Here is a 16954-nt window from a genome sequence, read left to right as displayed (position 1 = left end):
TCATCCATCCATCCATCCATCATCCATCCATCATCCATCATCCATCATCCATCCATCCATCATCCATCCATCCATCATCCATCATCCATCATCCATCCATCCATCATCCATCATCCATCCATCATCCATCATCCATCCATCATTCATCATCCATCATCCATCCATCATTCATCCATCATCCATCATCCATCATCCATCATCCATCCATCCATCATCCATCCATCATCCATCATCCATCATCCATCCATCCATCATCCATCCATCCATCATCCATCCATCATCCATCCATCCATCATCCATCCATCATCCATCATCCATCATCCATCCATTAATCATCCATCCATCAATCATCCATCCATCCATCATCCATCCATCATCCATCATCCATCCATTAATCATCCATCCATCCATCATCCATCCATCATCCATCATCCATCCATTAATCATCTATCCATCCATCATCCATCCATCCATCATCCATCCATCCATCCATCCGTCATCCATCCATTAATCATCCATCCGTCCATCCATCATCCATCCATTATCCATCCATTAATCATCCATCATCCATCCATCCATCCATCCATCCATCATCTATCCATCCAACATCCATCCATTCATCATCCATCCATTAATCCGTCATCATCCATCCATCCATCATCCATCCATCCATCCAACATCCATCCATCATTCATCCATCCATCATCCATCCATCATCCATCCATCCATCATCCATCCATCCATCCATCCATCATCCATCTATCCATCATCCATCCATCATCCATCCATCCATCATCCATTCATCTATCCAGCCATCCATCATCCATCCATCCATCCATCCTCTTGTTCATGCATCCATCCATCCATCTATTTGTCCATCCATCCATCTATTTGTCCATCCATCCATCCATCCATCATCCATCCATCCATCCTTTTGTTCATGCATCCATCCATCCATCCATCTTTCCATCCACCCATGCGTTTGTCCATCCATCCATCCATCCTTCCATCCATCATCCATCCATCCATCATCCATCCATCCATCCATCATCATCCATCCTTTTGTTCATGCATCCATTCATCCATCTGTTCGTCTGTACATCCATCCATCCATCCATCATCCATCCATCCATCTATTTGTCCATCCTTCCTTCCATCCATCGTTCATCCATCCATCCACCCATCCGTCCGTCCATCCATCATCCATCCTTCCATCCATCATCCATCCATCCATCATCATCCATCCTTTTGTTCATGCATCCATTCATCCATCTGTTCATCTGTACATCCATCCATCCATCCATCCATCCATACATACATACATACATACATACATCCATACATACATACATACATACATACATATGTCCATCCATCCTTCCATCCATCATCCATCCATCCTTCCTTCCATCCATCATTCATCCATCCATCCACCCATCCGTCCGTCGATCCATCATCCATCCTTCCATCCATCATCCATCCATCCATCATCCATCCTTTTGTTCATGCATCCATTCATCCATCTGTTCGTCTGTACATCCATCCATCCATCCATCCATCCATACATACATACATACATACATACATACATACATACATATGTCCATCCATCCATCCATCCATCCATCCATCCATCCATCCATCCATCCATCCATCATTCATCCATCCATCCATCATCCATCCATCCATCCATCCATCCATCATCCATCCATCCATCCATCCATCCATCATTCATCCATCCATCCAGCCATCCATCCATCCACTGGGAGAGTTTTCATCAGAATCTGTCTGGTGGTTCATGGAACCAGGCACAGACAAGAACAAAAACCTTATACCCTTTAGCAAGCATTTTTTGCACCTGCAGAATAAAAAAGGTTCTGGTAAATCCATGTTTAATCTGATAACTTCAGCTTGAGTTTAATCATAAAATATTAACCAGAGGCTGCCTGTCTGGAAGCATCCACCCTGCTCATCCAGGTGGAGTTAGTCTCTGATGCATGCAGGTGAAGGTGGATTTATTACAGCTGTCTTTGTGTGACCACCTTTCTCATTTCACATCCTCATCCTCCCGACACCAGCCACCTCAGCCCCGGCAGTCCCGGGTGGGTGTAGGTTTGCAGGAACAAGTAGGCCAGGGCACAAAGGAGCACTGAAAGGAAGCCGCTCCCATCGTGAAATGTGAGCATGTGAAAAAAGGTGATGAGTGGAAAATGTGTCATTCAGGTCACATTAGGAAGCAGTGGAGCATCAGAGCTGCAGAGAGCGTTCAGGCAGGTGGAGATGTATTCGACTTAATGGTGTGTTATAGTGGAGAGACTTTTTTATAATTCACACACAATCGTTGCTTTCTGCTCGCGTCTCTCTCTCTGCTTGTATGGAAGGTTGTGATTCGCCGCACATGACTCATTCCTCGCTCCAGGTTCAGCGCCATCATTTCAGCAGGGATGCGACCCTAAACTGCACGTTGCACACGTTTAGAGTCCCCTGGTTGAACACAAAATGTTGCAGCTGCGCCCAGAGGAAAACCTGCCTCCATGTTTGAGGTCACACAGCTTTTTTTAATCTAAATCTTATAAATAAATAGTGATAAATATTCACCGCGTGACCGTGATTAAGGTACATGAAATCCTGCCACCTGGAAAGGATCACTCTTACATCCAAAAGCAATATTTATATGTTTTCATGTGTTGATGGAAATTAATGTTCAAAACAATCACCAGGTTGGTTTGAAAATTATGTGACAATCAGATCTGAGCGCCTTCAGGTTGAAGGTCTAACCTCCACCCCCTTCAGAATAGCTAAAGGGATGCCTCAGGGATCAGTCTTAGGTCCGTTGTTTTATTATTTATAACGGCTGTATTATAAATCTACTACACGCAACATTTGATTTGTTTGTTTGTTGTTTATTGTGCTCCTTCAACACCAAGTTCTTCTACAATCAGCCTTTGACATTGTCCGGGGTACAGCTAGTAGTTCAGGGATTGTTTTAAACACAGACCAAACCAACCTGAGGATGATTGGTAGATTATTTATTTGTTGTAACAAGGCTCAGTGGCAGTAAGTCTTATACTGTTGGAAAGTCTGTTAATTTCTCTTTTAAATGGAGCCACATTTGTAAGGAACATGCATTTGTGGGATGAGCAGTAGAGTCGAGTATGTGGCTTGTGCACATGCAAATTTTACCAAACCTCTGCCAAACAGCTTATTTTCCTGTTGCTACTGACACTTGTTTTGATCAGATAAGATTTATTGCCAAGAAGGATCGTTACATGAAAGAAATAATCTACCAAACATACATTTTATTACTTTTTGTGCTAAGTATAGATACTGGGGTTACAATAATAATAATAATAATAATAATAATAATAATAATAACTTAAGTTANGTATAGATACTGGGGTTACAATAATAATAATAATAATAATAATAATAATAATAATAACTTAAGTTAATATCTCACTGGGCAAGTTTGATTCCCCACCACGTCTATAAGCTGTGGTGTCCTTGAGCAAGCCATCTGTTTTCTTATCTGCTGCCCACTGATCTCCCATGTGTGAGGGGTCAAATGCAGAGAACTAATGTTGTCATCGTGTTAGTTCAATTCAAATCAGTTCAGTTTATTCAAATAGCTCTAAGTCACAACAAACGTCGTCTCAGGTCTCTGTACAAAAACAGTCAATCTAAAGAAGCGAGCAGATAGTGCCGAATCATCACTTCATCACAGTCTCCCATCCTGAGCAGCACCGCGGCATCAGTGGAGAGGAGAAACTCCATTTTAACAGGAAGAAACCTCCAGCAGAACCAGGCTCAGGACCGATGGCCTCGACTGGCTGGGTTTGAGAGGACAGTTAAGACACAAACACAGAATGACTAGTCCAGGTGTCATTTTCTATAAGAGCGACAAAAAAAAACCACGTTATTGATGGAAATAATTACAATAAACATGTAGAGAGTGACTAAAGACAGCAGCAGAGTGAGGAAATATGGTCAGTTTGTCCTCCAGCAGTGGAAACCTAGCAGCAGAACCAAGGAATAACTCAGGAAACCAACTCTTAACTGTGGGATTAATCAAAAACATTTCATCTAGTCTTAAAAGTAGACTCTTGTGGTTTCACAAGAGAGGCTCTACCTCCCATTCTTTTTTTTTTAAATAAATTTATTCATTTAAAATAAAACAACATAAATTTAACATACAACAAAAAACAAATCAAATTAAATGAAAGGTAGCAGAAGAAGAAAAGAATCTTATGATTTCTGCCCCTTTTTCTTAAATAAATTCAATCAAAGAAATCTTAAATTTACAACTTACAAAAAAATGAAAGAAAAAAACAATAAAGTTTTAATTCCTTCTTGAGTAACAATGTTTGAGTTGCTGACAGCCGAGTGCGATACAACCTGTAGGTTCAAACAGAGACTCTTAGACGGGTGAAGAGGTGAACTGTCCAACATCAAGGCACGTTTCCTTCAAGTTTGATGTCGAAATTAACCAAAATGATTTGCTTGCTCAATAAGTAAAACGCAGCCTTGATGTCGGAGGTTTTCCTCCATCGTTGTTGTAGAGGGGGCGTCGACCGTGTCCGCAGATCTAACCTCTCCCCTCTCGACAGGCTTTTAACTCGGAGACGGACAACTTCAAGCTGTCGTACGGGGGCCACCAGTACCACGCCAGCTGCGCCAATTTTTGGATCAACTGTGTGGAGCCCAAACCTCCGGGCCTCATCCTGCCCGACCTGCTCTGAGCTGCCATGGCAACAGCGGAGGAAATAATTAAGTTCAAACAGGCGCCGTGGCCGATCGCATCACGCCGAGAACGAGTGGAAGGACGTTTAAAGTCACTGGATCCTGCTGTATTCTTCTTCTTCTCTTTTAACTCCTCTTCATTTACCCGACCTTTAGCTCGTTCAGACAGATCCCCAAAGGGAGGTCTTATTTAAACTTTCAACTAATGATGCTTTCTTTTATCTGATTATCACTGCTCAGTAAATTATTGTTAAACAAAGTAGTATTTAAATGATTGAAAGGTGCAATAGCATTAAGAACACTGGTTTGAGATGTTTGCACACATCTTGAGGTTTTAATGCTCCTCGTTTCTTTGCTTCAAATGTATTTTATTCATGACTTTCTTTGCTTTCTGCGAAAACATGTTGAATCATAAGTGAGCTGTTTTACTTGAATTACATTTGTGCTGCAAATCTGTTGGATGAAACTGTGGATGTGAGGATTTTAATGTCACTTTGAGAACGTTCAAACCCATTGCTGCACTGGAAGGCAGTTATATCTCTTTTTATGCATTGTGTTGAATTGCTCTGAATGTGGGGTTTTTTTTTTTTTGCACTGTTGAAAGGAAACTTCAACACTTTTTTGGTTATTTAAATTGTATTTTATGAATATTTAGGGAGGGGATGTGTGGATCTCTTTTTCTGTATCTGTGTGGTGTGGAAATGTACAAATCTAGAACCTTATTGTGTTTAAATGGTTTATTTCTTTTAATTCAGTGTCATGTAGTTATCAAATATAATGTGAATGTGATGCATTAAACGAGAGTACTTACAGGTGTTGCAGTTGTATTTTGTCTAAGTGCGGAATAAAATATTGTACAAAGTTGGAATTATTGCTAACGTAAAGATAAAATTTGACTAATTTGACTGTTACTAGATCACTAACACAATATTTATAAGTAGCACAACATATTCAGAGCATTCCAGACAAGTACACAAAGTTGTAGCTACATAAAGTTAGCTTGGTATGAAGAGAAATAAGTGTCAAAATGTGAGCGTGTATGCACAAGAGTTGAGCGTTGAAAATATTTGTTTTTGCAGAGGAATGCTGGTAAATAAGTGTTTCCATTAGTTTTTGTCTAAGAATGACCCAATAATTTATCCTTAAAATAATCACATAGATTCCTGTATTTCTTATGTGGACTGTACATTTGAGGTAAATACTCAAAAGTACATTTTTTCCGGTAGTTTTCCAACAAGAAGTAATGTTATTTTGTGAACTGAACAGTGATATAAATGTCAGATGGGTAGGTTATTCCTTTTGTGGAAAAACTGTCGAAAATGTATTTTTCCACTAGGCCTGATGTATTTTTCTGATAAATTTTCAGCACACTTGTGTTTAATTCAGCTGTACAGTCCACAAAATGCAACATGTTTGAGCCCAGTCATGTAAGCGTGCGTATACTGTAGTTTATGAGCTACAAGTCAGAAATTAATTTTTCCCCAATAACCCACTAAATACGGCAAAGCTCAGAATTCCCAGCTTTTTTCCAGCCTTGAATGCAGCCTTGAAAGTTTCAAAAGTTCAAAAAAAAAAAGAAAAAAAGTCACTGATAATGAAGAACTAAATAAACTAAAATTTGGTTTCGTTTTCTGAAGTGACACCAAAAAAAAAGTTTCAAAAGTCAAATTCACAGGTAATCATATATGTGCACTTGTGTGTGTGCCAATCCTGTTGCTAGCTTGAATCACTCTGTGCAGGTGTGCACACCTGCATTAACGTGAGACTTACATATGTCCCCATAGTTTAAGATTAGCTACAAAGGTTAGCTTTGTTGCAAAGCTTTGTAGCTAATTTTAGGCTAGCTGTTTGGTGGGATATTCCTTGCAAAACATAAACATTGCATAACAAAGATTAGCTACATAGCTAACACAGATGAATATGATACACTGAAACACACGTGGCTTTTTTAATGATGTTTGTTATACAGATAAACTACAGAAAAAAACAATATGTGAAGATTGTATATCAAGTGTTTTGCCACAAAACGTGTCCAGAGAGTGGTGAAATGGGAATATATCCATGTTTATTTTGATTAGATTTGGTTTTTCTATTTTATTTTCAATTAGTGTTAAAGGTCGTTTACAGGTTATCCAAAGGCCCTTACTGGCCCTCAGGCCATGGATTGCCCATGCGTGAGTAAATGTATGTTTTCTTGATTTGTTTATATTTGTACATATTTTGGTCAAACAGCAGGCGTGTTCCAGCAGTCATTGAAATCATTGCTTCTCATGTTTTTTTGATCACTTTTCGTGTCACGTTCACTTTTCCAAACAGACCCTGCTGCATGTTTTCCTTCTCTGAGGCCAGAGAGGCCTCATCATTTCCATCACTTTGCCTCAAAATGGGAAAGAAAAAAAAAACAGCCTCTCCAACAAGCCTGCCGGGCCTCACTGGAGGGTTGAGCTCAGCCAATCAGATGAGATGTCTTCAGGGCTTCACCGTCTCATTATCTTTCTCCCACTCTTCAGGTGTGTTCTCAAACATCCATTTTGTCCCTCGCTGTTCTCTAATTTATTTCCCTGCAGAAAAAATGAATTCCTCTTCTCTCACAGCAAACACAGTGGGAAGATGATGGAAAATTACAAAAACAAGAAGTCAATTACCCAACAGTTAATTGAAAATGCAGCGAGCTCGTCGTCTTCGCGTATTTTCTCTGCAGTGAAACGATCAGTTGAACTCTTTGGTGTTTATTTTACGACTCAAACGTTAGCAGGCTTCAGAGTAAAATAAATTAATTAAATATTGATTTGCTGTAATTGAGATTTGTGTAAACATGTCTCCTTAAAGAAATCATTTTTCTCCTCCTCTCCAAGTTCCCTTCCACCTGTTCTCTGTTCTCATTAGATCACAGTGTCATCTGAAAACACATCATCTCTCATTTCAGATTATGCCGTTGTTCTCTGCACCTGCATTCATTTTAAACGATTTATATTCTGTAGAATATGATCTGCGAGCTTAAAACTAAACTTGATTAAAAAATGAGAACAATTTTCATTTGACCAGCACAGGTTCTACACGATGTTCGGTGCAAACTGATCACAGCTCTGGGCCATTTGTCGTTTTATCCATCAGTTCAGACATCTGAGGCTCAGCAGACGACAGAGATGAGACGCTCGTTCAGCTGAGGAGGAACGACTCGTTTCATGACATTCTGCTGCTTCTTATGGCTTCTTTATATAACTGCTTCCATCCTGTGTTTTCATAACCATTACAGGAAGACTAACAGGATTTAAATCTGCCCTGTGGGATGATTAGTTGTAGATTTGAGTGCTGCTGGCAGCCGGTGCTTTAACGGCTCAGATTGTAACTAGTTATAGCTCTATGAGCAGGGAAGCTGAGGTTTACGCAGCATGTTTGCATCAATAATGGCTGTGTGAAATAAAATTATTTACATAGTATTACTCACATGGCTTCAGCTCAAATGTATACATATTTGTAGCGTACATAAATAAAACATTTAAATTTCCCTATATAGTTTTTTTATCACCTCAAGTTTGAACTGCTTTATAATTTTATTTACTGGGTGTCCAAGAAACTCAATGTCTTCAGTTGATCCAAAATGTTGCTGCTAGATTTCTGATGAGCGTTAGGAGTAATTATATTTCTCCAGTTTAACTTTTCTCTATCAGCTCCCTGGTAAAATCAGAGTAAGCTTAAAAATTTTGCTTCCAACATACGTAATATTAAAGTAGTTATTGTTTAATTTTCACTCTAAGGCTGCAGGTTTACTTGTGGTTCCTAATGTCCTGATGCATCTCAGTAATCCAGGTAAAAAATCAAAAGGAAAAAAATTGTATCGGTCTTCTGGACGGGTTCTTCTCTAATGAAACGTTTCGTCTCTCCTCCAAGAGACTTCTTCAGTCTGAGAGTTTCAGGCTAAATTCAGGCTTTTAAGCCCTGCCTCCATGTGACTGTGAGTTGTCCCCCTCCTACAGTGCTGCTATTGCCAGTATCACTCCACCCCCTGTTAACAATAGGTGTTAATTAGGTGTCAACGATAGCCATGTGATGTGAGTATCAGTCCCATGGAGGCAGGGTTTAAAAGCCTGAATTTTGCCTGACACTCTCAGACTGAAGAAGTCTCTTGGAGGAGAGACGAAACGTTTCATTAGAGAAGAACCCGACCAGAAGACCTATACAAATTTTTTTCTTCTTGTGGTTCCTAGTTTCTAAAAGTATCCTCAGCTGGTCGAGGCAGACGGCTGCCCTTCCTGAGCCCAGTTCTGGTTCTGGAGGTCACTTCCTGTTAAAAGGGAGTCATTCCTTCCCACTGTCACCAAAGGGAGGCTCAGCCTGCTGGCTTCCTTAGATAACTTGTACTTATTGGTACTTTTTAATGTGCATGAATGTTTTCCTGCTGAGATAACTTTAGTTGTGAATCAGTGCTGTGTAAAAAAAGTTAAATTTCTAATTTTCATACATTTATCCTCTAAGGAGTCAGAGTTTTTTAATCTGTTAGAGTGGTCGTTTGATCATTTTTTTAAACTAATTTTCCATTTTTCTGTCTGATCTTATCATCAGCACGTTGGTGGAACTAAACTGTAAAAGAAAATAAAAAACAGCATGAAAAAAACTGAGCTGGAGACAATCCAACAGAACTACAAAAACTGGGACACAGCGAAGTGAAGCAGGTGATTGCAGAGTTAAAACAGCTGAGTCTAATTAGCTGAAGGGCAGGTGTGACAGGAGGGAACAGGTGAGTCCTAAAGCAACACGAGGAAAACTGGGCCTAAAACTATTAACATGAAAACTCAAAAACTGCAAAACAAACAGAAAACTGTAAAATAATGATGCTTAAAACAGAAAAACAACAATCAGGCCTGAAAATCAATAGAGGCTTAAAGATACTGATAAAATGAACTCTTTGCTGAAAAGTTTGAGTCAGTATGTGATGCCTTCATTAAATTTAAGGTCCTTTCTGTGGCTAACTGGAAACAAGCAAGACGCACATTTAAAACGTTTAAAAAGGTTTGTTGTAGCTGTGGATAATTATTTTTATTGATTGAGTCAAAATAGCTGAACAACTAAAAGTCAGTCCTTGGACATCACATTAAACAGCCGAAGTCCAAAATAATAATTCTTAAAAGACCTTTAGAAAGCCTGAAAACCACTGGATTAAAATACTAGAAGTGAGACAGAATATTTTAAAAATCTGAAGGCTGAATGAGACTTTGAAAAAGCTTAGTGAAGAATACAAACAGGCTGTAACGCTCCTCGTTCTTTCACAATCAATAATAATGAATATGAGGTTTGCTGCAGCTCAGCAGACTTTGATGCTTCCTGCTGAAACATCATCTGCAGAAACTTCCACCGGTTCTGTTGGTTCTGCTCGGCTGCGGCCCGGCCCGCTCCGACGCTCGTGGCTCCACTTGCTGCTTTAATGATAGATGATGATGTTTCTGCCGCCGCTGAAAGATGTGTTTACTCACGGCCGCAGGAACAACCTGCGTGAACTTACATTAACGCAGTCGAGAGCAGAACACCAGAAAACTGAAGAAAAAAATAGTTTTTTTTAATTTTATTTTGTTCTGGAAAAAAACACTGTATAATTTGGAGCCGTCACTTGAACACGTCCGTGGCGTTGAGGCTGTTCGGGGCGTGGTCTCGGTGGGTAATGGAAGTGGTGGTGGAGGTCTTTGAGGAGAGTGGGCAGAAGATGAATGGAGTTCATCAGTTTCTGCCTGCTGCTCTGAAACTGCAGCAAATAAAAATGAATGACAGGAACATTGTTTGGACTCGTGAGGACGTCTCTGGAGGGAGGAACGAGAATCGCTGCAGTTTGTTCACGAGGAAACGTCTCAGAGACGCCTCCCATCACAGCAACCACAAAAACCGTTTTGTGCGAGATATTAAAAATCGTTGAAGTGGACGTATCCTGCTTTCAAATCTTCTCACATTTAAATCATTCAGTTGGGGTCTATATAAAGTGGAACTGCAATGCTTTGGTGTGAATTCGTCATCGTCGTAGCTCCACAAGCCCCTCTTTCACCCCTGTTCTGAGGTGCGTTTGAGAGCAACTCGTTTTGGTGCTGTCTCTTTAAATGCAAATGAAGCAAGTCATTTCTCGTTTCCGGTGAGAGTTGGACTCCGACAAGGCTGCCCTTTGTCACCGATTCTGTTCATTACTTTCATGGACAGAATTTCTAGACGCAGCCGAGATGTTGAGGGGCTCCGTTTTGGTGGCCTTAGGATCGCATCTCTGCTTTTTGTGGATGATGTGGTCCTGTTGGCTTCATCGGAACGTGATCTGCAGCTCTCGCTGGAGCGGTTCGTGGCCGGGATGAGACTCAGTGCCTCCAAATCCGAGGCCATCTTGAGCCGGAAAAGGGTAGAGTGCCTTCTCCGGGTCAGGGGGGTCGTCCTGCCTCAAGTGGAGGAGTTGTGGGGATCTTGTTCACGAATGGGGGAAGAACGGAGCGGGAGATCGGCAGGCGGATTGGCGCAGCGTCTGCTGTAAAGCGGGCGCTGTACCGGTCCGTCGTGGTGAAGAGAGAGCTGAGTCAGAAAGCGAAGCTCTCGATTTACCGGTCGATCTACRTTCCTACCCTCATCTATGGTCATGAGCTTTGGGTCATGACCGAAAGAACGAGGTCCCGGATACAAGCGGCCGAAATGGGCTTCCTCCGCAGGGTGGCTGGGCTCTCCCTTAGAGATAGGGTGAGAAGCTCGGTCATCTGAGAGGGACTCAGAGTAGAGCTGCTGCTCCTCCACGTCGAGAGGAGCCAGTTGAGGTGGCTCGGGCATCTGGTAAGTATGCCTCCTGGACACCTCCCTGGTGAGGTGTTCCGGGCACGTCCCACTGGGAGGAGGCCCCGAGGAAGACCCAGGACACGCTGGAGGGACTATGTCTCTCGGCTGGCCTGGGAACGTCTTGGAGTTCCCCCGGAGGAGCTGGAAGAAGTGGCTGGGGAGAGGGAGGTCTGGGCCTCCCTTCTGAAGCTGCTGCCCCCGCGACCCGACCCCGGATAGGTGGAAGAAAATGGATGGATGGATGAATGGATGGATGAAGCACTTCATGCCCCGCCCCATTCACCGGATACAATCACGCTTTTATTTTTGACAAACTACATGCAAAATGAAGCGGCGACATGGCCGATGTAATGCGAGGCATTCTTTGTCGTTAGTCACGTGATTTTCAGCAAGATGACACAAGCATCGAAGTGGAGCTTCACTTGACACGCCCCCTTTTTACTCGATACGTGCCTCAAAGCCTTGCTTCAGATGTCCCTTCACTAGCCCCTAGATGCGCGTCCATCATTGACTTTGCGTGCTAACCAGACACTCAAAACACGTTTGGTGTAAATGTAGCATGAAGGACTCACAAAACTGGTCAGCCTGAATCCTTGTTTAGTAGTTCCGCAGCAAATACTGTGATGTAAGAGTTCAAAAACATGGTGAAGAAAAATATGGCACAAAACAGGATATAAATATATCTTTATTATATCTACACAGCACCGGGAGAGACAGCTGTTTACTCGCTGTGTAAAATCTCTATTTAGTCACGTTTTCATCAGCTAATTTTACTGTGACCCAGTTGTGCTGGGAAGTGGGAACTTCCCACTTACAGGTTTTAAATTGAAACTGGAACGCCCCTCCAGTGGGAATTCCCTGTTGGAAAGTGAGTTCAGAATTCAACTCGAGTAAAACTCTCTTACTGTTACTTTTCTGAATCATTTATTTCACATTCAGTCAGTCGTACATGTAGTACTTTTTAAAAACCCTGTTTCTATGCAGGAAATACCATGTAGAGCTCAGTTAATGTTTGTTAGCGGTGCTCAGCCGTAGCATTGAGATGAAGAACAGGATGTTTTACATTTAGCTGAAGTAAAAGACGAAACATTGAAGTTAATTAAAACTGGCCCCTTCAGGACCACCATAATGCTCATGTGGCCCTCGGTGGAAACGAGTTTCACTCCCCTGGTTTAAGTAGTCAGTTGAGCCTTTAATGAACGGCTCGCGTTACGATCGTCCATCATGAATAATAAAACGCTCAGCATTTGTCACAGAACGCCGTGTCGGAACAGGAGCCACAGTTTGGTTCGACAGATTTCTGCTCGCTTTTTTCAGCACATTTTGGCTTAGGTGCGAGTCGTGGGCGGACGTGTTCGCACATCTTTGGCAGCCGGAGCTCCCGCAGCACACACACTGACCGACGCAGCTGTCGGTGAAAATCTGCGGAGAAAGTTTGGTTAAAAACAAGCGTTTAAATCAGAACTCAACGCTGTCACGTTAACGATAACCATGGCAGAATCTTTGAAGTGAGGTGAGAAGTCTTCGCCCTTTATCGCTCCTCAAACAGCCTCAGTTACCTGATTCTTTAAAACCACAGGAAGCAGGGCAGCGGTCTGGACTCGAGACAATAAATGAATAGGACTCTCCTCCACGGAGCTACCACTTCTCTGAAGCAGCAGATATTTTTTAATACAGCGTCAGATAAGCACTACAATAACATAGTGTGGTCACAGAAAGGAACCCTGTGTTACACAGGAGCTTTCACTGAAAACCTTCACGTCCAGATTTCATCTTTTTCGCCTTCAAAAATGCAGCCGTGACATCTCTGAGGTTAAAGTGCATCATAACCCTCTCTCCTGTCAGCAATAAAATAAATTGCCTATTTTATTATTTTTTTTAATTTTTTGCACACTTGTCTTAAATGCTACCATAAATTGAGAGCGTGCTGCTGCTCTTCACACTAAGTATTACAGAAACTGACACAGAACCACCACATGACACCACGTCGGGGGAAAGGTCATCACCGTCGGCGCCGCTGAGGCTCGAGGACACTCATCTTCGTAGCGGGTGACCGGGAAATAGATAGTACCATCGTCCAAGTTTAATGTATGTTAGCGCTACGGTCTGGAAGTCGCCCTGCTCCCAACGCAATGACTGGACCAGAAGAGGTCTGGACCTAGCTTCGCCGTGGCCTTTGGGGCTGACGCTCACAGGCCCCAGTACGGAGCCAGGGTCCTGCGGTCCCGCTCGTAAACGTCAGGTATGACCCCGTACGGCGTCTGCACCATCTTCACAGAGTTCCTGCCGAACAGCTTCCTCTCGTACTCGATCAGCTGGCGCCAGAAGCCCCCGTTGGGCCTGATGACGGGCCGGCGGGCCTTGACCCAGGCGTGAGCCTCGGCCAGAGACACGCGGTGGTACTTCATGAGGTACGCCAGGCACAGCGAGGCCGAGCGGCTCACCCCGGCCGCGCAGTGCACCAGAACCGCCCCCCGTTTGCGGCCCACGCTGTGGATCTTGTCGGCCACACTGTCGAAGTAGAGGGAGATGGGGGAGTGAGGCATGTCGGCCAGCGGCACCTTGACGTACTCCATGTGAGGCCAGTTGAAGTTGGGCAGCTCGATGGTGGCGTTGACCACGCAGGTGATGCCCTTGGACAGTAGCAGGCTGCGGTTGGACGCCACGTTGCCCCGGCTGAGGAACAGGTTGGGGGTGATCTGGGCGATGCCTCCCAGCAAGCTGCCGCTCTCGGGCAGCAGCCGCGGCACGGTGGCGGGCGCCATGGAGCTGCGGTGGTGGTGGTTGTGATGGTTGTGGAAGAAGCCTTGGCTGCGAGAACCCATCGAGGGATCGGGATGAGACGCAGAAATCTTTTCAAAAGCGAAAAAACCTTCAGGGGTTCAGAATCACAGCAGTTCAAGCAGACAGATCCTGAAAGACAAACAAAGAAAACACTGAACATTTTGCTCTCGTTTTGTGAGCTGGTGAACATCCAAACGCTTGAAGGATGAGTAATGACACAGCAGTTTGCACACCAGACAAAACAAGGACAAAATGAGACTTTTATTGGACGACACAACAAAACAGCTTCCAGGAGTTCTGCCTCTTCTCTCTTTAAACCAAAATATCAGTTTAAAAACGTGGCGCTCCACCTGCACACTTTACTGTTCATTTTTATTTTTATGAATCAGTGTTTTATTCTTAACACCTGTCTCTGATTCATGTCCCTACATATTCAGCTTCACGCTTACTCGTATCTCTCTCTTCTTCTATGTGACGGTCTGAAGGCAAACCCCGCCCCCTTCATCTCATGTCAATCATCCAGATTACAGCTGTATGTCCAGAGATTACAGCTCATCTCACCGGCTGCTGCTCTGAATGTTACACAAACAGTAAGTTTGAAAGTAATTAATTCTACCAAACTGAGCCTAAACACAACAATGTGTGTTTTTGTGTGAATGCTGACTCATCCTGAACCCTGTTGTTTTACTGTTGTTTTTTACATTCCTCTTTGGTTAACGCTGAGTTTTCATATTTCACCTTGATTACAAATACTTTTCCCATAAAAATACAAGATATATTTAATTAATTTAAAAAAATTTTTTTTTGAAAGCTGCTTCAGTATTCTGACTTTGTTTGTCTTTTTTTGTTACATTTACTTTTTTACAACCATTCAAGGCAGCATTTTCCTCCTTTTAATGTTTTGCTACGTTTAGCGTTTAGTTAACTTTTTGCTATTATTAGATAATATTTAACAACTTTTAGCTTTTGATTAGTATTTTGCTGCTTTTGGCTGGTGTTTTGCTTTTAGACATTTAACCATTTTTAGTTTTTGGCTAGTGTTTTTGCTACTTTTACCCTTTGGTTAGCAATTTGCTACTTTTAGTTAATGCTTTGCTGTTTTAAGAAAATGTTTAGATATGTTAAGCTTTCGTTAGCATTTGGCTACATTTTGTTAATGTTTGCTACATTTAGCTTTTAGTTAACCTTTTGCTACTATTAGATAATATTTAGCCACTTTTAGCTTTTGGCTTCCATTTTGCTTCTTTTGGTTGGTGTTTTGCATCTTTTTAGATATTAAGCTGCTTTTAGCTTTTGGTTAGCATTTTGCTACTTTTATTTAATGATTTGCTACTTTTAGATAGTGTTTTTGCTACTGTTAGCTTTTTTCTAGCTTTATGTTACTACTCCACAGAATCCAGTCTGAAATCTGATTTTTTTTTATAAGAATGATCTTTATTTTGTCTAAACGAGCCTAAATCATTTCTTTGTGAAAAAAGTTAAATTATTAAAAGGCTAAATTAACCCTCCTGCTGGTTTTGAGTCAAAATGACTCAGAACGCATAGCTTTTAAGGACAGCAGGAGGATTAAAATATCACTGTTTGTGAAAATCTCGATGCTATTTTTTTAAAGTGTTGTTAATTTTAAAAATCATAAATTAGTTTTGTTTTTCTGAAGTGACAAAAATAAAAACTGAGCCCGGTTGTGTGACGACAGCTGATTCAGCTGAGTGAGGAAACCCACTGACCCACAGGGAGTGATGCTGCAGCATCACTTTCACCCACAGGGAACAAGATAAGGAAACCAAATAATCCTCCCTAAAGTGCTGATGCACCCACAGAACCGGGCCTGGCTGAGATCCGCTCCGTCCTCGCCGTTATTTATACTCCAGGCACCGAGCGGGGGAGGAGGGAGAGTTATACACCTTCTGTCACCACAGACGAATTTACGGTGTGTTGGAGTAAACTGCAGCTTGAATTAAAATAAATAAATAATCTGGATTGATTCTTCTAAAATGGGTCAGAACCATTTATCTGACAGAGCGCAGAGGAAAACCTGGACCGACATATCAGAAACTTGACCGGGGTCTGTCAACAGGTGGTTCTGAGTCTTAAATCTCCTGTCCGTTCCCACGCTGCTCACATTCCTGGGGTTCCAGAACCACAAACTGGAAAGCCGAGCGACCGGCTGGAAGAACCGGACCCTTAACGGAAACATCACGTTACAAGACGAGCCGAACCTTTCACACTTCAGACAGACGTCTGAAAACACAGAGGAAGTGAGCCGTGAAGGAATAATGTAACATAAAATATTCTGAAACGACGACAGAAATCCATTTTGGTCTTGTACCGCTCTGACTAGCCGTTAGCTCGTCATCAGTCTGCTCAGAAATAAACTGAGGTTGTATAAAAGGGTTATCTGCTGCAGGTAAGATGTTTTTTGTTCCTTTCATTTCTACAGAATCTCACTTCAAAAGATCTGGGGTCGGATTTATAAAACTGGCGTACGCACAATTTGAGCCCAGAAACTTGCGTACGCCACTTTTTACGCTAAGGTTGTGATTTATAAAACCCAAACTTGACGTGAAAATGTGCGGTGCCTCCCGCCAGCTTTGACCCATGCGTACGCTCATTTTGGAGACGTGAAACTGTGACACAG

General features: G+C 42.3%; 2 protein-coding genes and 1 long non-coding RNA gene across 9 annotated transcripts in view; 2 read left to right on the top strand and 1 right to left on the bottom strand.

Annotated features, from left to right (window-relative positions):
* The window catches only part of synrg (synergin, gamma), a 43071-nt gene extending 37517 nt beyond the window's left edge, over positions 1-5554 (top strand). For all 7 annotated transcript variants that reach the window (XM_014024100.1, XM_014024099.1, XM_014024097.1 and 4 more), the window contains one exon: positions 4608-5554. In XM_014024100.1, coding sequence (XP_013879554.1) covers positions 4608-4739 — 132 coding nt within the window. In that variant the 3' untranslated portion in view covers positions 4740-5554. The remainder of the gene's footprint in view (positions 1-4607) is intronic.
* Positions 5555-13163: 7609 nt separating this feature from the next.
* dusp14 (dual specificity phosphatase 14) lies at positions 13164-14450 on the bottom strand. Its single transcript, XM_014024113.1, has one exon. It carries the CDS (start codon positions 14355-14357, stop codon positions 13722-13724), a length of 636 nt encoding a protein of 211 aa, XP_013879567.1. The 5' UTR covers positions 14358-14450; the 3' UTR covers positions 13164-13721.
* Positions 14451-14552: 102 nt separating this feature from the next.
* LOC106528844 (uncharacterized) overlaps positions 14553-16954 on the top strand; it is a 15034-nt gene continuing 12632 nt past the window's right edge. Inside the window, exon 1 of the long non-coding RNA XR_001311548.1 lies at positions 14553-14906. This is a non-coding gene — a long non-coding RNA (uncharacterized LOC106528844). The remainder of the gene's footprint in view (positions 14907-16954) is intronic.

This window comes from Austrofundulus limnaeus, unplaced genomic scaffold (assembly GCF_001266775.1).
Source record: "Austrofundulus limnaeus strain Quisiro unplaced genomic scaffold, Austrofundulus_limnaeus-1.0 Scaffold407, whole genome shotgun sequence".
Lineage (NCBI taxonomy): Eukaryota > Metazoa > Chordata > Actinopteri > Cyprinodontiformes > Rivulidae > Austrofundulus > Austrofundulus limnaeus.
The sequence above is the reverse complement of the archived record's forward strand: the minus strand, read 5'-3'. Positions and strand labels throughout refer to the sequence as shown.

Coding starts and splice junctions, on each gene's coding strand:
- dusp14 (XM_014024113.1), bottom strand. CDS start 14,357: ATGGGTTCTCGCAGCCAAGGCTTCTTCCACAACCATCACAACCACCAC.